Source organism: Epinephelus lanceolatus, chromosome 14 (assembly GCF_041903045.1).
Source record: "Epinephelus lanceolatus isolate andai-2023 chromosome 14, ASM4190304v1, whole genome shotgun sequence".
Lineage (NCBI taxonomy): Eukaryota > Metazoa > Chordata > Actinopteri > Perciformes > Serranidae > Epinephelus > Epinephelus lanceolatus.
In genome coordinates this window covers 39,251,354-39,276,996 of record NC_135747.1, presented here as the reverse complement: position 1 = coordinate 39,276,996, position 25,643 = coordinate 39,251,354, and the positions used below count along the sequence as shown (strand labels likewise).

Sequence of the window (25,643 nt, the reverse complement as noted above, 5' to 3'; positions counted from 1 at the left end):
TCTTCTATCAAGTGAGGAATTAGAGGTTATTGTTGCTCAGGGACGGCCTCATCGAACCAGCATCTGAGGACGTTTCCTCTGTTGTATAAGACTTGTTACCCCCGCCCTACTTCTCAGAGTAAAATGTGAGCTCAGATTATTAAAGCCCAAGCTGTGTCCAGAGCCTGTCACAAGGCTTTAACTCCACTGGAAACAGACTCCAGAGCAACATAAAGCAAAAACTTCTGACCCATGTGTCATCTATTTAACCTTTTCTGCTTCTACGACGTCATATGGCTCATCTGCTCAACGATCATGTCATGTAATCACTTTATCTCTAACCGCCATGCTGGCAGGAGGTCTATGTCAGTGTGTGTATGCTGCAGCATCCTCAATGTGTCTTGCTAACTATCACTGCACAGACAGTACTTCTTTCACAGCACTCACTGACCGGAATAAGAAAGTAACTTCTCTGTTGCACCTGTAAGCACACCCAAAAGTGATGTCACGATTGACCAAGATTCCTCCATACTTATGTTTTCATCCAGTTATCTGGGGCCTGTTGGGGCAGCAGGTTAAACAAAGTGCTCCACGCTTTCCAGCTCCTCCTGGGGGATCCCGAGGTGTTCCCAGGCCAGATGAGATATGTAATCCCTCCAGTGTGTTCTGGGTCTGCCCCGGGGCAGGAACACCTGTAACAGGAGGCACCTAGGAGGATCCTGATCAGATGTCGAACCACCTCAACTGACCCCTTTCTATACGTGAAGGAGCAGCAACTCTACTCTAAGCTCCCTTTGGATGTCTGAGCTCCTCCTCAAACTCATTTCAGCTGCTTGTACCCACAATTTCATAATTTAGGTCACTACCCAAAGCTCATGGACCAGTAAATTTACCTTCCAGCTCTGCTCCCTCTTCACCACAGATCCACATCACTGATTACACCACATCAGGCCGCCTGTCCATCTCACGCTCCATTTTACCCTCACTCGTGAAAAAGACCCCGAGTGAACTCTTTCGCTTGGAGCAGCAACTCTCTCCCAACATAGAGGGGGCAATCCATCACTTTTCCATGGCCTCAAACTTGGAGGTGCTGACTCTCATCCTGACCGCTTCACACTCAGCTGCAAACAGCCCCAGTGCATGCTGGAGGTCACGGTGGGATACAGCGAACAGAGCTACATCATCTGCAAAGAGCAGAGATGCAATTCTGAGGTCACCAAACCAGACCCCTTCCTCCCCGTGAGATTCTGTCCATGAATTTCACAAATCGGGGACAAGGGACAACCCTGGTGGAGGCCAACACCCACTGAGAACATGTTTGTCTTTGTGTCAAGTATGCGGACATAATTATTATGATAATCACATTATTATCTAACGATTATTCATTTTTTTAAAAGTTATATACAGTGACACTTTTTGCTCAGTAACATATTTATTTTAAAACCCATGCAGTGATGCAGACACGGGCGTCATATTGTTTAAACATTGTGAGGGACACATAAAGTGGCCGGTCTGGAGGTCCCCCCCTTGGAAATTTTGAGCCTCTCCCAACATAGAGCAGGTAATCCATCATTTTCCAGCAGAAAACCATGGCCTCAGACTTGGAGGGGCTGACTCACATCCTGACTGCTTTACACTTTAGCTGCAAACAGCCCCAGTGCATGCTGGAGGTCACGGTGTGATACAGCGAACAGAGCTACATCATCTGCAAACAGCAGAGATGACATTCTGAGGTCACCAAACGGATTGGCATGCGGTAAGATCTGAATAGAAGATAAAACTGTGTTCAAAACATTTCAACCTTCATTCATTTTCATTTCATCCATTCATTTTCTTTAACCGCTTATCCTGTTAGGGGTCTCAGGGGCCTGGAGCCTATCCCAGCTGACACTGGGCGAGAGGCAGGGTTCACCCTGGACAGGTCACCAGACTATCACAGGGCTGACACATAGAGACAGACAACCATTCACACTCACATTCACACCTATGGACAATTTAGAGTCACCAGTTAACCTGCATGTCTTTGGACTGTGGGAGGAAGCTGGAGCACCTGGAGGAAACCCACGCTGACACAGGGAGAACATGCAAACTCTGCACAGAAGGGCTCCTCCACCCTCTTGCTGTGAGGTGACAATGCTAACCACTGCACCACCGTGCCGCCATTAAAACCTTCATGAAGCAGATTTATTGCAGGACTGATTAGTTTTAGCTAGGTGTACCTAACAAACTGGCAACTGAGTGTATTTCCTGGATGTGGTGTACTCACTTAATAAACTTTCTTACGCTAATAGATGGTGTGGCTTTATGTGGGATTTTAAGGTATTCTTTCAGAACATAAAATGTTGATATTTTAATTATGATGTTATTGATTTGGAGCTGTGTCAGATTGGGACCTTTACTGTCTCCTTAGCAACCTCAGACGACATGGGCCACTCTGCCCCTGGTAATCAATATATCAATCAGTCAGTATATTATAACAATCCTAGAAGTAATTTTTTAAAAAAGAACGAGAAAATCCAAAATCCAAAGGTGACGTCACAGCGTTTGACTGACAGGTGATCTGCAGAGTAAATAGACCAGAGATAAAAAGACTTCCAGTGTTTGTCCTCATATGAGATTATTTGTTCCTGAATAACTTTGCAGGATTTAAAGGCAGCACTTGCTTGAAAACTGCAGGGATTTAGCACGAATCACAGAAAAGAAACTGAACCTAATCTTTTCAGTAAATCTCATCCCGCACAGCTGCCCGTCCACAGAAAGAGGACAAAACCCGAGAGCTTTGAAACACGAGTGTTTGTCTTCTGTCTGTCATACAGCCCGAGGGGAGAGCCAACAACCAGGCAGGAGTGATGGATAGATGGCGGGGTTAAAGTCTTCAAAGTAAAAAAGAGGAGAGACATTAACCGGCTGACAGACATCAGAAGCTCAGAGACAGGGACGACAGAGAAAATCAACTTATGTGTGAGCCTCTAAAGAGCAGAGGTGGGACTGAAGCAGGACAGAGATCAGAGCTGGCAGACTGGGAGACTCGGCAGGTTTCCACCGAGCTCAGACTGGAATACTGTGTTCCTGCAGGTCCTCTGTTTCTCTGCTGTTGCCTCTAGTGACCAAAGGACCAAAGGCTGAGAGGCTTTACAGCGAGAGGCACTGATTACTGAGCAACTGCATCACAAAAGCTCTCTCCTGAGTGCAAAGAGACGGGGGGTTGGGAGAATTTACTTTATGCTAAAAGCAAACTGTGTAAGAGCTCCACACACAGATACAGTAGGTCCAGCTCACTTCCGCCACTCAAGGTGTTTGTGTTCTGCTTAATGAACCAGGCTGGAGATGTGACATATGAGAAGACCTTTAACTGAAGGTCACTAAAGAACAAGTTAAATCTGTTCATTTCTCAGCTTCAGCATCAATCTGATGGCAAAATGGGATTTAAGAATTAAGACTAAGAATAATTAATATGTAAATCTTTTTAAAGGATTAGGAATAACCTGATCAACACGACTAGATTACTGCCGGAGGAATCAAATTACTGTAAAACATTTCATGGCAAATCGCCCAATAGTTGCTGAGATATTTCAGTCAGAAACAAACCGGCGGACTGATCGAGCGACGATGCCAACAGCAGAGTCTCCAGAGCTTCCTCGGAGTTGTAAATCCTGCCGAGGAGACAGATCTGTCGTCTGGTGAAACATGGCGTGACTCCAGTGTTGGAGATGCTGAAAAATACAAATGAAAGCCCCCTGAGGCTAGAGTGTGATTTGTGATACTGGGCTACAAAAATAAAGTGGACAGTCATGTGACATGTCTGTGGTCAGAGTCAGTGATGTCTGGTGTGTTCTGTGGTGCTGAACGGACAGCTCCTGTAAAGTCACTTTACTGTATGTACATGTTTTTAATCTGATAGGACAGGGGACAAAATCTACAGTCTTTGTTCTGTACAAAAATATATACCAAAGTTGATCTGGAGTTATTATGAGGATATGGATATGGGTGACACAAAGGGAATATTTTAGACAGACTTGAAAAATGGTGAACCTGTCCTTTAAGGCACATGTTCTCAACTGTTTTGTTGTCTTTTGGCCAAAGACCCTTACAAGGTAGAGACTACACCAGGGACACCCTTATCATGTCCCTTGGAATAATTTGACTTGGCCTATTTTTTTACACCTCTATATTTTCAGTTATGTGAAAGAACAGACAAGATAAATGCACTAGAAAGACATTAGACGGGCATCAAAAACATTTGCATCTCGACCCCCAAAAAGCCATAAAATGATGCAACTGGCACCAATTCAGTGAGCTGCATGTCACACTGTACTTAAACAAAATCTATTAAAGACAAATCAAGAGACAAGTGTAATCAGAACACACACGCACACACACAGTACGCTTCACTCTTAAGTGCAACACACACTGCCGCCGGTGCGGCGTGGTGGCCATCAAGTACCGTCCCCCAACACATATTGGCAGCGGCACACAGCGGCACCATTGAGTGTATTTCCCACCCCAGCCCGCTAAGCGGCTGTACCTACACTAGTTGCCAACAGTTGCCAACTGCTAGTAACGGAAGAAGAAGAGGAAAAACTTTGAGGCAACAACAACTTGGATTTGATGGGTGAGTGAGTTTTTTTTATCAAAATCGTCTTATTAAAAATTTGAAAAACTTAATAACGTTAAGCATCCAGATACCCCTTTGAAAGCTGCAAATGAAACTACGGCGGCCGAGACGTATATAAAAGGCTTTTCTCGCAGTGTCGGCCACGCTGGAAATAGAGCAGTGGGCTGAAGCAGAGTGGCGCAGCGGCCGGGACCAGTGTGGGTTTGTTCATAGAATATAATGGAGGCGGGCGTTGTGATGCGTGGCATATGGCGGTGGTGTGTGTTGCACTTTAGTGCACACATACTGTTGGCTGAATAACACATTCTCATTATTTTTAATAACTTAGAATTCGTTATCGCCGACTCTTGGATTTTTGTACTTATCTGCATGCCTAGTTATTTAAGTTTTTTAAGTCTAATTTTGAAATCTTTAATCTGACTCTTTTTCCTTGACTGCTGTAACACTGGAATTTCTCAATTATGGGATCAGTAAAGATGTATCTTATCTTATCTTATCTTATCTTAGATTAGATTATGATCCTGTAACCCATTAAATCTAAAAGTCAAAATATCATTTGTTAAACTGCAAAGCTTCTTTTTTTATATAAGTAAATAATTTTAAGGAGGGTTTGTCATGATAATTTAAGTAAACGCAGGGGGGCCATTTTAAGAAGCCAGCATATGATTTAGGGCTACACAGGAAAAGTGCCGTTGTGAGGTGTCCACTGAGGTCAACACAGTCTCACTCCAACCTCGTAACATATCAATGTTTGGTCATGGACTTTCCATGTGGAGATCCTGGGTGCGTTGGTTGTTACATGCACTGCCTTTTACAAAATACACTTCTGGTTTCACAGGAAACGTACGGTTTGCATACAGTCTCTTTCAAAACAAATGCCCACACATGTCGGTACAACACCGCAAATGGACGTGTTTTCTTTTATCAACTAACGCATGGGATTAGCAAACTTTACAATCTTACAGAAAAGGAACAGTGGCCTGCCAGTTGAAAGTCCCACTCAGACTTCTGCCCCCATATCTCATGATGTCGTTCCGCACATTTACCCCTGACGCCACTGGGCAGCGTTAAATGATAAGGGTGACTGGCTGTGTATCGTGCTGACATGAAAGGACGGCTTTTTTCGTCAGTGTCTGACGCCGGAAGTCACTGCTCAAGCTATAGTATTTGATGACTGTGGAGTGAGAACAGGTTGTTGTAATTGCTAACTTTAGCTAACAACAGATGACAAATCATCATCCCTATGACACCCGTTAGGTGTAGTTAGCATGAAACCAGTCAACGAATCCTCATACAGTGGTTCGTATGATATCCTATGAATCAGCACCCCATGAATGACGATACATCCTTAACGTCCGTTTTGTGACCCATCCACCACCCCAGCCTGCGTCCTTACAAGCCCCCTCCCTTCTTTAGCTCTTCTTCAGCGCATTGGTCAAACGATTGCAGCCTTCACAAATATATGGAATAAACACAAATTACTGGCTCGTGATCACATATGATACGTATGAATTTTGGTGGATGACTTTTCGTAGGAAAATGTACAAACACTACATGAGATCAGTCTGAACCAGTGACTTAGTTGTCATTCTTAACTCCGTGTCCATAATGGATGTGATGCAAGCGAGTGTCAGCGACTATCAATTTGATGCTTTGTCCTAACTGGCTGCCTGTTTCTATTTTATTCCTGTTGCTTGTGTTTAACATGCTGCAATAGATGAGGAACAGCTGATTCAAAAGGTTGAAATGGGGAGTATAAGATACAACATTTCACTACAAAACCTAAATAAGGTGACAGTTGGTTGGAGGGAGATCACCAGGGCGCTGAAAGTTTCTCTAAATATTGTTGTGTGGGATGCTCTGCAGGGCTAGCTTGATTAACAAAGAGAAGTTGCTGGTATGATACAGTATGGAAGCTACAACAATGATAGATTGGCATACCATAATATTGCACCCCTGAAAGAGATCATTTTCATGACCTAACAGAGTTCTATATTTAATGGATTCAGTGTGGACAGAGAGCGTCAGATGTGATGCAATGCAGCTCGCTTGCTGTTAAGAGATGGTGTAACCTGACAGACGATTGTTAGAGTTCTGCAGTCTGACACAATAGGGGAAAAGTGTTTTAAATGTGAGCTGTTCAAAGTGAAAGTACTGAAATGGATTAAAATATAATGCACACATTTCATGTCATGTTCAGAGGCTGCACACAATGTTTCTGAGGGCTGCCACTGGCCCTCAAACTTTTCACAGACCACACTTTAAAATACAAAGTCTTTTAAGATACCGAGTCCTCCAAGTCTTCTTCTCTCCCTCTGTTGTAGGGGTGTAAAATCTTTCTAAATCTTTGAATTTGCAGTGCACAGGTTGCTGTTGGTGACAGTGTTTATCATGAATCAGTCTGTACAGAGCAAAATGGAATAAAAGTGATTTTAAACCAACACATTAAGGTTTCAGAGGAGTTATATTTGAGCTGACCTTCAACACAATGAATAAGGAACAAATCCAGCGCCATGTCTATTTGTGAGTTCCCTGTTTATAATTCAAGTTTGCCAATTAGCTAAAGTTTCTCTCTGAAGGCTTCTTCCAGTTCTAGACTTTTCACACTGCAGCAAATTAAACTTGACTGAGTGAGATTATTTCTGCCTCCAAAGCAGGTCAGCTGCTGACAAATGTTAACAAATGTGACGAACTGCTGCTGCAGCAGCTGACCTGAGTCTCAGTCTGACAAACTGAAATGAACAATTGGATTTCAAATTGCAGTCGATCTCTCTGGGAAAAGATAGATTTGTCCAATTTCTTTTCAAAATATGCAGGAAGCATCTTTTAAAAGGAGCCAATCACAACCCTTTCCTCTGTTTGAGATGCCAGATATTTAAAAACAGAAGCCCTTTACTTCTCCAATTATCATGGGTGCAACTTGTAGTCAAGTGAAACCCTAAGTTATTCAAGCTCTTTACACCAGTGAGTGGAGTGTCAGGAGGATTGTTTACGGTGAGAACGCGCATCAGTCTGTCGAGTTTATTTTGACAGCCCGTCCCCGGGGAACGCACGACAAAAACAAGGCGACGACGGGGAGAAACAAACCAGAACCACACAGCAGGAACGCTATTCGCCTTCTGTATGTTCATATACAACAGACAGGATTCCAGCTCTTTGTCCACGGTGTCCACACAGCCACAGTGCTCGGGCTAATCCCTAATTTCCCAGGACACTCCAAATGCTTGTTTTAGAACTGGATCTCTAAATCATCGCTGGGAAACCTGCCAAAGTGGCCAGACAAAACAAACACATCAGCCAAAGTGTATCAGCATTTGGCTGCAAAGCTGATTAGTATTTGACATGCTCAATAAGCCCCGTCGTATCAGATGTGACTGGACTCCGTCACTGGGTTAAATAACAGAGAGTAATCCCGAAGACAACAACAACACAAACCCTCATAATGTGTCCCAGAGTGAGATTTATACAGAGATGACACATTTTGGGAGGACAGAAGGTTTCTGGGGCCGCTCTTTGACAAGAGGAATCTTTTAAATTATGGATAGTTTTTAATCAGACGCTGGTAAGAAACAAGAATAAAGGGCCATTCCAACACTTCCTAATCCCAAATTGTCACCGCTTTGTCAGCAGACTTTCACCTCTACATATTACACACTAGGTATCCTCTTGTGCCTGCTGTTGTTGTTCCAGGATGCAACAACCAATGCCAGGACGTCAACAAAAGCACGTTGTTAGGTTTAGAAAATAATTGTTTAGCTCTACATTCATACAGGAAGCAAACACCGGGCTCCTGGGTGAAAGTCCAGGGTTTGTTGGATCCATTCACCGCCACTCCAACCAGCCCAATAGAGACTTTGGGACCATGTTGGTTCAGAAGATTAGCATGTTAAGATATGCTGCTGATGCTGATGGGACTGTCTTTGGTTTATGACCAAATACTAGGGCGGCAGTAGCGAGGTTCATCCCAATTGACACAAGCCAAAGTTGCCTACGGGTTACATCTGTAACAGGAAATTGGGAGCTGGCAATGTTTTTATTCCCACAGCTAGGGAAATCACAAGTTTGCACTATCTTGGTATTCCTCTGTTTACCTACAGCAGCTGACGAGGGTGTGTCATGAGCCTGAGCCGGTGTTTGTGCTGTAGTAGTAGGTATATATAGGGCTAGTACATCTTCACTAATAATAGCCTACTGGTTCTCTGTTGGAAACAGCCGATGAAGTTTTCGTTAGCCGTTGCTATCCTGTGCACCTGCACGGCGTGGTGATGAACTGTCTTATTGATTTCTGTTGCCGTGCTGTCTTGCGGGCCTGCACGGCGGAGTGATACTGGCCAGAAAATAGTTCCAATTGATAGCAAAGTCTGACGTAATGCAGGGATGTTTTAAAACAATTGAAGTAGTCTAACAAAACACATGCATACTTTTTTGTAGCTTAAAACCTTTTGGTTACGTGTCCCCCGTACATCTTCATAACTACTTTTTCTCCGGTAAGCTACGGGTGATTTCTCAGAGCAGGAGGCTCGTTGAGAGTAGTGACACCGTCACATCAGAGCTACAGATGGTCAGCGTTTCACACAACTTCATGTCCAAAAACATGAACTATCCCTTTAATATATTTCACTAAATAACTAAAAAGTCTACCTCATGGTGTCACTAGAGGTCAGTTAGAGTCATCATCTGGGAACCATCATTATCTGTGTTGGATGCATTTAAAGTTTGACATGTTCGGGGCGCTAAGAAAACTTACACATTATTAGGATATAACGTCTAAGAATTGTAAATGTCCCAATCTATAAAATAGATCTTGACATATTTCAATGGACATGAATGAGTGTCCATCCATCCATTTTATGGCCAATCCATCAGATGGTTGTTGAGATATTTCAGTTTCGACCAAAACACTGAACCAAAATTTCCACCTCTAAACAGAACATTTTGTCCTTGGACACTTGTGAAAAATGTGATTACAGGTAACAACAGTTTCCAAAGGGCTCAGTGTCAATTTCCACTGCTCCTGTTGGCGGACGCAAACCACAATGTCTTCCAGCTGGCAAGGCACTTATCCTCTGTTTCAATCAGTAGCTATTCTCTTTATAAGTCCACCGGGCTGGACATGCCTCATGTTGTTTCTATGACACTATGGGGAGCAGGATTTAAAGTGCAGTACTCTAAGTAAGTATTTAAAAGACTGAACAGTTATCGTTCAATAAAACATACTGAGTTTTAGCATTTGTCATTTCCATGTGAAAATGTTCTGAGGTGAACCTCGTAAAGGAAGTAATTTTGCATTTTATTTTCAGTGAGCTCTTATGGACTGGTTGTACGTGGGGTGGAAATGCAGCTTTAGCAGATAGTTGCTGTCAACATGAGATAATTCTCTGTCTAAATGTAAAATGAAGCACACACTGAATGCATCATTGGCATTAGTAGTCACAGTGGTGGAGCTGGCAGTTGCTGATCGAGGGAACAAATTTGATCAAATCAACATTTTCCTGGAGAGTTGATGTACATGAATGTTTTTAGAATCCAGACAGCGGTTTTAACATGCAGCGTACATCCCTGTTGTGTGTTGAACTTTAGAGGAAATAAATTCATCTCATTTAAGTCCTCCATGGACAGTTTTGGTTGATTTACAGCTGGTTAGAAAATATCTGGTTCTTCAACACGTAAAAGTCAAAGGTACACACCTGGGGAGAAGTTAACTTTGACTCCCAAGAAACATGCAATTACAGAGCGTGTGTGCCACTTAGGTGGGCAGAAGCTAAATATTATGCCGTTCAGAAAACTTATTCTAAAATCTAAAGCTTAAATGAGTGACACCTACAGGGCCATGAAGACATTCAGGAGAGTGCAAAGTTTCTAAAGCCTCTTTTAAATAGATCATGACAAAAGGCACTGCTAGTGACTTTTAACTGTTCACACATGCACTACATGCAGAAACATTATTGTCTTGTGCCTTTACCAGTCCAGTTGCTGAAAGAAAAAGTTGGCAAACCACAACCACGTAACATTTGCACATTTCATATGTATCATATCAATGTTTCTAAAGTGACGTAGTCAGCTCATCCACGTGCCTTCGTGGAAAGCATAAGACAGAGAGCACACTTCTCTGCCCTTCCTCGTGCAAATGCGGCAAAGAGCAAACCTCCCTGCCCTTCCATGCACCTACATGGAAATCATAAGACAGAGAGCACATTTCTCTGCCCTTCCTCGTGCAAATGAGGAAAGCCTGAGGCAAAGAGAGCAAACCTCCCTGCCCTTCCATGCACCTACATTGAGAGCCTAAGTTAGGGAGAGCAGCAGCAAAGACCCCCCAGGAACAGAACAGAGCAGCATCAATGACAAACAGAAATGACATTGATAAGTCAGACACAGCAAGAAAAGGAGGAGCTGGGGTGGAGGCAGGTTGCAGAGTGGTTTACGGAGGAAGCAGCAACAGTAGGCAGGCCAGAGCAGTTTAAACAGGGTGCCCTGAATGAGGGTTGCATAGAAAGGAATCATGTGATCCATCAATCAGCTGACCCATCAGTTGTTCAGTGTAGCTGGGATGTGATCTTGTCCTGCCTAAAGTAACGTTATACTCAATTCATGTCCTGTTGTTGGTGGTCAACTTCCTGATATTTTGTTCATTTAAACAATTAATATTCCTGTTATTACTATTTGACTGGTCATCACTTACTTGAATTGGCTGTCAGCCGTCATTGTGACTTCTGACAGCTGTCATTCAGCTGTCAAGCTGTCATCTGTTTGCGGCTCAGTTGATGTGATGAGTCTTCCACTGTGCAGAGGACTGTGGGTGGGAATAGCCTGAAAAGCATGCTGGCTTTCTATACTGCAAAATACAACCGGATTTAGTAGAACATCCCGGTATTTTTGGCATACTGCATTTGACACAGCCGTCCAGTGCTGTTGCATGTTTGTGTCATATCAAAAAAATATGACACAAACATGCAACAGCACTGGACGGCACTTCTTAGCCAAATTATCACTATTTTATTTAGTTAAAAATTTTGCCAATCATAAAATCACATTTTCGGAGTATGGACAGAGAGCTGCAATGTCATGTTCCAATTTTTCAGATTGCAGAAAGTGTGCCAGAGGTTGTCTGGAGGATGCCAGTGAAACGGATGCCTAAACAGTAATTTTCCAGTTCCTGCTGCTAGTGGGCGCTAAGCCTTTAATGATGCATCGACTGAATTTGCAGCTGCTTTTACTTAATTTATCTTATTCATATTATATTGTCACGTATCATTTCAGTTTGTCTAATATATTATGTCATCCCTGAAATGATCACCTGTGACATCACGTTTTTATTTCATGCATGAGCACCCAACACCTCATTAATAATCTAATTTCCACGGCCATGACATCAACCACAAACCAATCTATGACCTCATTAATATCCACTCACAGTCCCATCTCTGGTTTCCCCCTATAATCTTCTTTTTGACACCAATAATAACCTCTCTGGTGGCCGCCATCTCACTGTGATATTATCGTCGTGACCTCTCACCCTGACACAATGCAGTGTTTGCTCCCTCAGTCAGTAAATGAATGTGAAATGCTGCAGCCGTGAAGCAAAACGAGAGAATAACTGCAGCATGTGTGTGTGTGTGTGTGTGTGTGTGTTTGTGTTTGGCGTCGGCGTGGCTAATGACTTCTTTTGTCTTCTCATTAAAGAGCGGGGAAGGCGAGTAATAAGCACTGGAGGTCATTCTTTTGGAAGCGCTCTTCCTTCTGACTAATTTGCCGCCGCTCGTTCTCATGCAAATGAATTTGCTGCTTAGGGCTTAAAGCTCCTTATGTGAGCAGCGGCTCGTGACATTTCCAGAGACACAGAGAGGAAGCTCAGGGAGGCAGAGGAGCAGGGATCCGATGGGCATGGGCGACAGTAAAGGACGGAGGAAGGTGTGTGTGTGTGTTTGAGAGAGGTTATCGTTGTGTGTGTGTGTGTGTGTGTGTGTGTGTGTGTGTGTGTGTATGTGAGACAGACAGATAAACAGAGACAATGAGGGCGAGCAGAGGAAACATTCAGCTTCCTGAAGCTGACTGCAACAAGCATTAGTCAGCAGACACCTGAACAGCCAGGAGAGTTTTCAGATACAGAGAAGAGCTGCAGGTTCTGAAGTTATTGTTCCCAACTGTAAATTCACATTTTAAAGATTTATTAGCCACGGCATGGTTTAAGGGATGGCAATTTCATTCCGTCACTTTGGCCCAGACTGAAATATCTCAACAGCTATTGGATGACATTCATGAATCCTCCTGACTTTTCCTCCAGCGCTGATATGCAGGGTTCAGAGTGAAACATCTTGCCAACTGTTTCCTGGATTGCCACCGAATTTGCTGCAGAGATGCAATTTGCTAAAAAGTTGGAATGTCTATTTGCACTCTGTGAGAATGGTTGTAGAGTAGGGCTGGGCGATATGGCTTAAAAATAATACTGCAATATTTTTAGGTATCACAATACACAAATATATAGTGATGTTTTGAAATCTCCTCCAAAGTACTGTACTACTGAAATTCAAAATTATAAATGTTCTACAATTACAATAAAGTTGAATAAAGCTCATCATAGGCCAGAAGTGTTGCTGTGCTGTAATGGATTTTAGCAGTTAACACAAAGATTAACTGTTGCCACTGCATCCTAAAACGTGAAGACTGATTTACTGTAAGCTGGAAACACCCTCACAGCCCTCAAGTTCATATAATAATAGTGGTGCTCCATGGTTCCAAAATACGACTAATTAATCACTGTCAGGGCCCTGCAGATACAAAAACATGCTTCATCTGCTCACACTATTGTTAAACTTATTAAGTTAAAGTGTTGTTGCTGTGCTTTAAAAGGTGATGACTTATTCACTGTGAGCTGGAAACAAACTAACAGAACTCCAATTCATATATTAAAAATATTTGTAAGTTGCACTGGTGCTCCATGGTCACAAAATGAGACTAAACAGAAAAGTTCTGGAGCCTTGCAGATGAGAAACACGTCTCTCCTGCAATCTCTTTGAAGAGAGTGCTCTGACCTGGTGAAGGAGTGTGTGTGACGTATCTTAACTGTTAGTCTTTCTTCATGTGTGTCTGTCTGTGAGAGTGAGAGAACCAAAACTCTGAAGCGAATCTCTTTGGCTTAAAAAAATGACGACAGGTCAATTGAGGTGGTTCAACACCGGGTACATCCAACTGGTAGGGGGCCGCAGGGCAGACCCAGAAAATGCTGAAGGGATTATATATCTCATCTGGCCTGGGAACGCCTTGGGATCCTCCAGGAGGAGCTGTAAAGCGTTGCTGGGGAGAGGGACATCGGGAGTACCTTGCTCAGCCTGCTGCCCCCGTGACTCGGCGCCAGATAAGTGGTTGGATGGAGGACTTATAAAGCTGCTGAATGCACACTGTGTATGTAAACTTCCTCCCACTGTACAGAAATGAAGCCAAAATATCCCAGATGCAGCTGGTGCCATCCTGCGCTGGTGACATCATTAGGAGCCAGAGTCTGCGCAGTATCAAGAGGTGGAGGATGCAGCGAAAGCAGCAACAGTGCTCTTCAAAATAGATTCAGGAGGGAGCTTGTTTTGGTGGGAAATTTGCATGTGTGGCAGCGAGCCCTGACATTTACATGCTTGAATTCTGGCAGAAGAAAATGCCACAGATACTGTAGTGTTTTGTGAGAGTAGTTTCACGTAGCAACGTCAATCTCTGATACCCACAGTCAATATTTTCCTGGAGAGTTGATGGGCTGATACCCACAGTCTGTATCCTGTGAGCCAGACTAACTTGTCCTCTCTGGCAACAACACACACAAGTTTATTATTCTAAGGTCTAAAGGTAAAAGCTGCCTCAGTTTATCACTCCTCCAATTTAAAAAGTGCAGTTTAACCCTCAGGTAAATACTAGACTTTGTTACTCATAAATCAAATAAATTATAGAGGATTTTAAAACTTCATCCTGCCGGCCAATTTTAAACTTTCATCTTATAATCAATTTAGTGACATCTGTGATTGTCTGTGGTGCTGTCTCTGCTTTGTTATGTGCCTGTGTCCTTCTCTCTGCTGCACTCAGTCTGTTTCTCAGGAGAGGTCATCATCTCATCTCAGTGAGATTAAATAAAGGTTATATATATATATATATATATATTGTGCTTTGTATTTCTTATGCGAAGGCAGAGTGCAGAAAATGTTAACACCCATATGGACGACTGCCCTGAGGCAACAAAGCAAACATCTGGTTGCTGAGAGGGGGGTCCTGCATTATTAAAGCAGCTACTAGGAGTTTTTAATGGTTATGAAACAGTCTCAGTTTAATACTGATGCCTCTGTATGACCCACATAAGCAAACAAGACCATCAGTGAGAAGATTAACTGTCTATATACACTGCTTAAAAATTAAAGGAACAGTAAAACACCAAGTCAGTTAAACATCAGCGATATCAATGTGTCCATTTAGGGAGCACAAGTGATTGTGAATCAGTTTCAGCTGCTTTGGTGCAAATCAAAGTGACAACAGGTGCAATGGAGAGGCAAAAGCAAGACAACACCCAAAAAGGGAATGGTTTTACATGTGGTGTCCACAGACAGCTGCTCTCTCCTTATCCTTCCTGACTGATTCTTCTCTAGTTTGGTCTTCTGCTAGTGTCCTTGTCACTACTGGTAGCATGAGGCCGTACCTGCAGCCCAATCAGGTCGCACAGGTAGTCCAGCTCCTCCAGGGTGGCACATCCATACATGAAGGTTTGCTGTGTCTCCCAGCACAGTCTCAAGAGCATGGAGACCACTCGTTACACCAGGAGAGCTGGACAGGGCCGTAGAAGGGCATCAACCCAGCAGCAGGACCGGTATCTGTTCCTTTGTGTGAGGAGGAACAGGAGGAGCACTGCCAGAGCCCTACAAAATGACCTCCAGCAGGCTACTGGTGTGCATGTTTCTGACCACACTGTCAGAAACAGACTCCATGAGGGAGGCATGAGGGCCCCACGTCCTCTAGTGGGACCTGTGCTCACAGCTCAGCACCGTGCAGCTCCATCATTCACTAGAGAACCATCAGCCGACTTGAGTTGAGCTGAGACAGGCCAGTTCTAAAACAGTTTCATCTTGCAAAATCATTGGTCTGAATTGGACTCAGGAATTTACTTATTTGAGTCTGATTCATCAGGTCTTCTTTGACTGATTATCAAATCATGTTTTTTTTGGTTCATTGGTCTATATTGTCATCTAAGACATTAGTTTCCAATTGTTTTCCACACCAGACAAAAAAGCTGAAACAATTTGTCCGAGCCCTGCTTGTTGTGTGTTGCAGGAGCGTGTGTGTGTGTGTGTGTGTGTGTGGCAGTGGTGTTGTCCACAGTACTGAAAGGGGACAGAAGAGGTTGAGACACTGACAGACACATCAGTTAGTTCGGGTTCTGCTCGCTTTACATGGCTGTAGAAAGAACTTTCAATCCTGTCTTAGAATGAGAAAGCAAAAGAGAGACTTAAGCAGCACACAGCTGTTTCTACACGCCTCCCCCAGTTTATTTTGACAGACGTTTATAAGTACAAAAAATACTTTGAACTCTGCAAGCAGCCATTTCTAATGTGAGTGCTCAGATGCCTAATACATTTATACCAACATAGGTGACATATCATGAATTATTGGGAGAAACCAAGCAATTCTATGTAACATCAGACAGCAAGCACCCCTATTTAGCCCAAGTGGAATGAGCCTTTGTTGCATAACCACATCTTCCTGCAACTGCGACAATTCGGCTGTGAGATTGGCAGTCGAATCAGGCGCCTTAGATTGAAGTGTACAGCAGTAGACTATTTGGGTCAGCTAAATGGGAAACACCGCTGCTTTCGTCCGTTGGGGTGTGGGGAGGCACCACAGTCAACAAAAAGTCAAAGCTCCTTATAGCTGCTTTAACTGTCTTGTCCAGGGCTCTGATGTCAAAATCTAAACTCTAGACTTGAGTGTTATTCTTCATTGACCTTGAGAGAAGCAAATATTAGTGACAAATATTCATAACACAAGGTCCACCTATAGCTTTCGTCATATATGAGCACCTGCTGTTAGAGGGTGACAGCTGAACCAAACCCCAGAGTTTAAATCATTTTGCCAGACTTCATTATTGTGTTCACATAGGAGCATAATAAACACAGGGGTAGGAGGCCCCGGGGCAGACCCAGAACACGCTGGAGGGACTACGTATCTCATCTGGCCTGGGAACACCTTGGGGTCCCCCAGGAGGTGCTGGAAAGTGTTGCTGAGGAGAGGGACGTCTGGGGTGCTTTGCTCAGCCTGCTGCCTCTCGAATGGGCCACGGATAAGCGGAGGAAAATGGATGGATGTGCTCACACGGTGCATAATCAAATCCAGTCAGCACAAACGAACACACTGAGTGTTACTCCAGCAGAGGAGGACTGGTTGGTCTCTGTGAGTCTGCTCTGTGCACTGTATGTAAAGGAAACTAGGAGGTGATAGGGTGCACGCTTCAAACAGGTTGATCTGGAGATCTTTCCCTGCCTTCATGCTTCTTTCATTTCATTTTTCCTCACAGATATTTTTTGCATGAAACTTTTACTGCATCCACACCGTCCTGTGGCCCCTTCACTCATCTCTGTACGTGCACTGGTTTTGCCACCGTCTTTGTGCACTGAAGCATCACTCTGAATAAACACATCACAGTCAACAACAACGCCAAACACCTCCATCACTGCTGCTCTCCATCTGCCCACAGAGTCATGAGGCATGAGCTCCGATACAACCGAGGTCACGTCGCCACAACTCAGACACCTGATCTGAACGGCAGACGTGAGAGACACACAGGGAGCAGAGAGAGGGAATGTCAGATTTAATTTATTTTCTTCCTGCTGTCATTACCATTCGATTTGTCCCACTTGCTCCTGCAGAGAGAGTGAAGCCTGAAACATGCAGGCAGGTGCAGTTTGTGCAGTCAGATAACAATTCAAACACTTGGGGAGGGGGGAGCTGTGTGAACTCGAGTCAGCAACACACCAAATGTCAACTTAATAAAGCCCAATATCAGTGTCACTCAGAGCTTACCGTAGAGAATGGTCACCATGGAGACCGGCATGACCAGGATGCCCAGGAGCATGTCAGCGACTGCCAAGGACATCAAGAAATAGTTAGTGGCATTCTGCAGCTTCTTCTCCAGAGAGACCGCCAGGATCACCAGGATGTTGCCCATGACCGTGACGGCGATGACGATTAAGATCAGCAGCGCCGCCCAGTTCTTCTCCACCGCCATTTCTTGTTGAGGACACTGAGACCCGTAAATCCTGCCACCGTCCTCGCTGTAAACTCCAACGTTACGATATGACCAGTTCCCTAACTGCGCGTCAACGCCATTACGGACCACGTCATTTCCCTGACACCCCGAGTTTGTCACGTTGTTGAGTCGCAGGGTGTTTTCCTCGAGTCCACGTGGAGACCAGGTGTTGGACTCCAGAGTGGTAATGGCTCTGACTGTGTTAGAGATCAACTCTGACACGTTCCCACCACGCAGGTTCATGGTGTCGGCTCGGTGACACCGTCACAGCCGGAGACAGAAACGCCTCAGGACCGCCGCCTGGAAATTGGGTCAGAGTGGAGAAAGAAAGAGGAAAGTCTTGTCATCATTTACTCGCGCTCCGTTTCCTCTCCCCAGGTGAAAGCCATAAATATAACACCATTTATCACCCGAGTAATGAATTGTGTGTTTCAATATGTGCTGTCAGTTATTTGCTCCATCATCTCAGAGGGAACTCTCCGTCAGAGGATCAACGGATCGTGTCCACACGGGGAAACAAAAATAGCAGACTGCTGAATTCAGCACAACAGAAAGAGCAGCTGTTCATTTTCAAAGGACAATGCTGAATGGATAAAAATTAAATCGCCTGGTTAATATCGTGACTGTGCAGCCCCGTCCCACAGTCCTGCAAAAACAAACAGAAAGAAGTGTTCCAGTTGAGCTCGGCTCAGAATATTCCCAAAACCAAATGTTGGAGATGGAGTGATTTTGACTCACATGTTTTCAGTCTCCTTCTCTTCTCATCTTCTGATTATAGAATCCATTTGAAGCCGGAGCGATGGGGGACACTGTTGCAGGTTTCTCATCCTTGAAGTCTGGCCTCGCCAAAGCTGCACTCATGGTAAAAACATCACGCCCATCTGAAGTCTTGGAGGTTACGAATCTGAATTTCATCTCCTCAAAGTGTCTGTTTCTTTTCAAACAAGATGAAGTCTGACCTTTAGGCTTTGATTTTCGGCAGCACTAATCTTTGCATTTTAAAACTTTTATCAGTTTTGCTGCAGATTTTAAGACATACTGAGTGTAAGGCTGGGTTTACTCTGCACTACATACCTGCACAGATGTATCACTGTGTGTGCGTGTTCATGAATGTGTGTGGAAATCCTCGAGTGTCCTTGCCGCCTTGTCTCAACTCATCCCTGCACCTGTGAGAGTGCGTCGGCAGCTGACAGAGGTTGATGATGAACATGATGATATTTGACGTGTGTGTGTGTGTGTGTTACCCAAAGACACCTCACTAACTTTCTCCTCTCCTCCCTCCTCACACACACTCACACACTCAGTTTGGCGATAAGAAAGTCCTGACTCACAGCAAAAATATTCCTCTTTTCCCAAAAACAATGTCAGCCCCCCAGAGATCTTAAATATTCCTTTAATTTTTCCTCCTGCTCGCACAAGCGCTCAGTGGAAAATGTCAGTCACTCCACAGATCCTGGCTCAGTATTCCTTCAGCTCCATAAATCTTCAGGTTTTGGGATATTTCCACACCTCTTTCCTGAAAGAAAACAGAAGAAGAAGAAGGGAAATGTTACGCGTGTTCCCAGCAGCTCACAGAGGAGGCTCCATGTGGATTTCAGGTTTCCAGCGTGAGTGTGTAAGTTGTTGAGTCGTCCTCAGTGATAATCAGGAGCTGAATGATTTTCTGCTCTCACTCTCCTCACGCTGCTCCTCTCCGCAGCTCTCTCACTGTGCTCCCTCTCCGTCTCTGTACCCAGGGTCTCTCTCCCTCGTATCGTATTGGCTCTCTCTCTCTGTCTTAAGCGTCTCTCGTTCTCTCTCGCATTCATTGCCTTTCTCTCTTTTGCTGAATCTGTAAGTCCTGTTCTCTCTGCTTTTTACTAACTCCTTAAGTCAGCTGAACCTCTGTGAGTCTCCCTCTGCCTCTACGGACAAGTTTCCATCCAAATGTGATTCAAGATTTTAACTGAATATCCTGAAAATTTACTGACACAAGGACGGATACAGGAAGTTCATCTCACTTCTGTCTAACAAACCTGTCAGCTGTGTAGTTCTGTCCCAACTAAACTGCTAAACCTTGCATAGGGCAAATTTGAATCATTCTCCCACTTCACCTCACTGCATTACTAAAAAACAAACTTCAACAAATGTGCACCTGTTCTATGTCTATATTTTTTATACTATTTTAGTATTATTATTTTAGCACATTTAAAGTGTATAATGGTGTATTCTTCATACTGTTTATTCGATAGATGGATATCGTATTCATACAGAATATTCATTCACTCATGTTCCGTAACTGCTTATCCTGTTGGGGGTTGTGGGGGGGCTGGAGCCTATCCCAGCTGACATTGAGTGAGAGGCAGGGTACACATTGGACAGGTCACCAGACTATCACAGGACTGACACACAAGTCGTGTTGTGTTGTCAAGTTGATCTGAGGTGCCCAATTTTCCGCCTCGTAGGGTAGACATATTGTTGGAACCCTTTTAGTTTAAACAGACCAAGGCGGCCTTCCGCAACAGGAGGGGCTGTTGAAGACTTGTGGGAGGAGCTGTTGATGACGCCGCACGTGCGAGCCACTGGCTGTGGATAAACAGGAAACAGCTGATGGCAGAAATTAGCAAGCAGCTAGTAGCAAGAGGGAAACACAAACCTGACAGACACTGTAAAGATGAGCAACTGGGGAGACAAGGAATTGCGCGCCCTCCTTGTCCTCGCAAACGAAGAGGCCATTAACCGTCAGATGACGGGGACGGTGAAGAACGGGCCGACTTATGAGAGAATCACCGAAGGACTGACCAGCCGCGGCTTCCCTCCCACGTCACTGTTTACGTCACACGCTGAGCTACACGTTTTGTTACTTGCTCACGCCCCCTATTGCCCCAAAAAAGATGCATTCTGTATAAACAAAAGTAGGTAGGCGGCATTTTGCTGCACTCCCCGATTTTGTTTTTACACTGCCAATGCTGAAAAAAGACTGATTGGGCTTTCCTGCAAATTTGCACCATTCCTATCTAAAAAGGGCTTCTGTGACAGACAACCATTCACACTCACATTCACACCTACGGACAATCTAGAGTCACCAATTAACCTGCATGTCTGATTAGCTCCATTATCTCTTATCACTGTCGTCTTCAGTTTTCCATCCAAATATAGTTCAAATTTTCCACCCACTCCTGTCAGGGGGATTATTGTTCTGTTGCAGGACACACACTTACATAACATTACACTGTAAAAATGGACGTCATTAATGCATGGATGGACTTGCATTTACACAGCACCCCCTCTAGTCTTCTGACCACTCAAAGCACTTTCCACACCAGAGTCACATTCACACATTCATACACTGACAGCAGAGGCTATCATTTAAAGTGCCAACCTGCTCATCAGGTTCCAATCTTATCATTCACACATATATTCGCATATCGATGGCACAACCTTCATGAGTAGTTTGGAGGTTTGGCATTGAGCAGCTCAAGAGAAATTTCCCTCAGGAGTCGGTGGAAACCAAAAACAGAGCTAACAGAGGGAGAATATTGGACTGATATCAGTGGGGGATGTTCCCACAGGCAACACAGGCCGCTTCCTGAGCCGCCACCATACCTTATTTTCATTTTTTTAACATAAAGGAAGATCTAAAGACCTGATGCTAACACTCGGTCCGTCTGTCCTGGCAATGCAGTCCATCTTTATGTGTTTGTCAGTGAGGGATCTTTACAGTCAGAACATAACAGGACAGGTGTGCCAAACTGGTTTTAGTTTGATCCAGTTTGATCTCTAGTGGGATCTCTCAGATTTCGTTTGCTGGGTTTTCTGTTTGTACTCTTCCTTTGTAGATTCACTCCATATGTGTCATGTCTAATTTTATTTCCTGTCTTTGTGTCTTTTCCCGCCTTGTCAGCCCTGCCCTGATTAGTTTCACTCACCTGTTCTCACTCCCCCAGTTAGTGCCTTTCCTTTATTTACCCAGCTGCACACCTGCCCTGCGTTAGCCTCATTAGTCCGTCCCTGCTCCTGAGTTTCTCCCAGCCTATCAGCTCCCTGCTTCGTGACTTTATTTCCCTCATCTAAGCTGCTCCGCCCTTTTCCTCCACCTGCACTTCATCCCCTCATTAGACTAGTCTGTATTTAAGCCCTTTTTAGTTCAGTCTGTGTTTGATTCTTGGTTTGGTTGTGTGAGGTGTGGTTGCTGCTTCCTAGAAAAAAAAAAAAAAGGGGGGTGATATTTTTGAGCTCTTGTGTTCACACCAGTAAAGCCATTGCATAACAACACCTCTGGAGGTTTCCCTTGCTTTAGTGTAAAGAAGTAAAAAAAGTTTCATCCATTTACAAAACAGAAGCAGAGCCTGAGATGTCTCTAGAGAAATATGTGGACTTTCAACAATATGTCTCAGATTTTCCACATTCAGTCAGTCGACTTCTGACTGTCATTACAGGTGCATTTCCCCAAACATTTCCACTCCTGTAATGCTGGCATCACCACACCAAGCTAAAGTGGAAGCTGTTGAGGAAGCACATTAACATGTAGGCAGTTTGCAGTGCCTTGGCATCAGGGCTCCACCTGATACAGATTGTTTTGTGCCGAAGCTGCTGATTGACAATATTTTGTACAATGTTCAATATCTTTAAATATGACCACACTGTTTCACTGTTTGAAGAACTGTCTTCTGTTAAGGGTAAAAAAAGCCTCTGAAGCTGCATTTTTCACAAAGGAAGCTCAATCAATCAATATTATATGTTTAGAGTCATGAATTGGACCTTTTGGCCGCCTGTTCTGGCCAACTGTCCATATGTTTAACACCCCTGTGCAGAGCACTGATGGGTGTGGTGGAAAGCAAGAGTGTACATGGAAAGCATTAGAGTTAGAGGAAATGAAAATGCAAACTGTTGGCTGACAAGTTCAACAGATCAACTTAAAAGCTGTTGATACCTTTAATGTTGCATTAATGGTCTTCCAATTGTAAAGTAATTGATCATTTCTACATGATATTAAACACTGTCTGGAGTCTTCATTCATCTCAACTGTATTGTGGTAATATTTGTGCCTCATGCACTCAAGCCGCAGAGATAAGGGACTGTTCTGTATTTAGGGGAAGTGGCTTTTTTTTTTATCCTCCCTGAAGCTACAAATATTTGTCCTTGAGCCTCCCTCACGCTGCAAGTCACTGCCCAAGTGCCGGTTTTCGACGACTTCGGAGTGAGACCGTGTTGTACCCTTTGATGTTTGAAAGTTAAAATTTGATGACGAAATCCTGGAGTTGAAAACAGCCTCGGTTTTTCACTCTTGTCCTGCATGCTGTTCATATAAACGATTTATTTTTGGCCAAATTTTGAAGGAGACATAGAACAAAATGATTTAGATAAAATATCACTATATTAAGCTTATATATGGTTGTGTATTTTTCTGACGGATGCGTTCATCGCACATCATGTGTCTGAAGAACATCAGGAATTTGAAAATCCAATGATAATTTCAGTTTTTACAGTTTCTGGCTGTAAAAAATGGTGTATTTTGGTGATTTTTGAATAAAACATGCTTTCTAAACCCACCCACCAGTTTGGAAGGCATGTCTTCTTAAAAAAAATAGTGATAAAATAAATACAAAATGCAACCATTTAAATTTGTGTGAACACCTTTAAGCCAAAATAAGAAACATACAGTTCTGCCAGGTGCTTAAAAAATATTTGACATATGACAAAATATTTGAAATATTGACTCACCTCTTTTTGTACCACTCCTCCCCTCTAGTAAATAACAAACAGTCCCTAATAAACATCTTTGGAAAAACCCGAACAGAATCCGTTGGTAAACAGTATGGCACAGTCTTCACCCACTGATCCAAAAATAAAATAATATATTAAACCTTCAAACCCCCTGTGTCTGAGTATTGCACATCATTGTTGCTAGAAAGAGAACCTGACAGCATGACAAGACCCTGTTGCTAAGATATTAGAGCTGTGGGAATGTACGTCACCTGGAATTCACCATGTGACCCCCACTGCGGCCTAATTAGCAACCAGTCCTCATTTGTTCGTGGTGTATTGTAACTGGCCGTAATGAAGGTGCTAATTATCTGTCTAATGATGACTGGAAAAGACTGGAGTCTTTGTATTTGGCCACATCAAACAGTGTCTCCGCTTCGTTGTTTCAGCTACAAACCAATTTTAAATCATGTAATTTCTTTGCTCTGCTGACATTTTCCTTTCACGTCCCTTCAGGTGAAGTAAAAGCTGTTTTACGCTCCAGAACAGCTGCTGGAATAAAAAAAGCCATCATCAGACAGAAGCTCCTCAATGAAGCACAGAACAGTTAAAATCACAATGAAGATTATAAAACATTTCCTCCTGTGACTCACACACACTTAATGGATGTTATGTGTGTTCTCTGACGCAACAGAATTATGTCTTAGCTTCTTTCTTTCTCTCCTTTGAACCATCAGGTATTTCTGTATTTTGATAGAAAAGAATATTAAAAATAAAACCAGAATGACCACCTTGCTGTTTTATTGACTGCGCACACCAGTTGAGTTTCTCTCACAGTTTCCATCCATGTCAGTGAAAACATGGATGCTTCACACACAGAAGATCTATACAGTCAGCACAGTTTCAAGATTAGAGTCACCAATTCAGTATCTGACCAAATGTCTCCCCTTCTGTTCCTGAGATATGATGTTGAATAATGGACTGGAAAGTGTTTTATGCAGAACATTATGATGTCACAGTGAAGTTACCTTTGACCCTTATGATAAAACGACAAAGCAATCGAACATTTGTATGAAGTTTTGTCATAATCAGCGTGAGAATTCTAGAGTTATGACCAAAAACATTTTGTGAGGTCACACTGACCTTCGACCACAAATTCTAATCTGTTTATTCTTCAGTCCAAGTGTATGTTTTTGTCAAATTTGAGGGAATTCCCTCATTGAGGCGTTCTTGAGATATCGTGTTATCGTCAAGAGTAGGACAGATGCAAGGTCACAGTGACCTTGACTTTTGACCTCCAAAATCTAATAAGTTTGTCTCTGAGTCCAAGTGAAAGTTTGTGCCACATTTGAAAAATTTTTTCAAGGTGTTCTTGAAATATCGTGTTCACAACAATGAGACAGACAAGGTCACACTGACCTTGACCTTTGACCTATGACTGCCAAAATCGAATCACTTCATTGTTGAGTCTAAGTGGACATTTGTGCCACATTTGAAAAAAAAAAATCCTCAAGGTGTTCATGAGGTATCATGTTCACAAGAATGAGACAGATGCAAGGACACAGTGACCTTGACTTTTAACCACCAAAATGTCATCAATTCATCGATGAATCCAAGTGAATATTTGCGCCAAATTTGAAGAAATTTTCTTAAGCTGTTCTAGAGATACTGTCTTTACAGGAAAAGGACATATACGAGGTCACAGTGACCTTGACCTTTTGACTACCAAAAATTAAAACACTCATTGCTGCGTCTAAGTGGACATTTTTTGCCAAATTTGGGGGGAAAAATCCTTTAAGGTGTTCTTGAGATATTTATTTTACAGGAATAGGACATACACAAAGTCATAGTGACCTTGACCTTTGACCACTAAAAATTAAATCACTTTATTGCTGAGTCTGAGTGGAGGTTTTTGCCAAATTTGAGGAAATTCCCCCAGGCGTTCTTGAGATATTGCATTCATGAGAGTGAGACGGATGCAAGGTCACAGTGACCTCGACTTTGACCACCAAAACTAACAAGTATATCATTGAATCCCAGTGAACGTTTTTGCCAAATTTGAAGAGACTGCCTCAAGGTGTTCTAGAGATATTGTGT

At 43.3% G+C, this 25,643-nt stretch overlaps 1 protein-coding gene across 1 annotated transcript in view; it reads right to left on the bottom strand.

The window, feature by feature from the left end:
* htr2aa (5-hydroxytryptamine (serotonin) receptor 2A, genome duplicate a) overlaps positions 1 to 19,572 on the bottom strand; it is an 85,480-nt gene extending 65,908 nt beyond the window's left edge. Inside the window, exon 1 of the mRNA XM_033617027.2 lies at positions 17,636 to 19,572. Within this exon, the coding sequence (XP_033472918.1) occupies positions 17,636 to 18,104 (469 nt within the window). The 5' untranslated portion in view covers positions 18,105 to 19,572. The remainder of the gene's footprint in view (positions 1 to 17,635) is intronic.
* Positions 19,573 to 25,643: the final 6,071 nt, after the last annotated feature.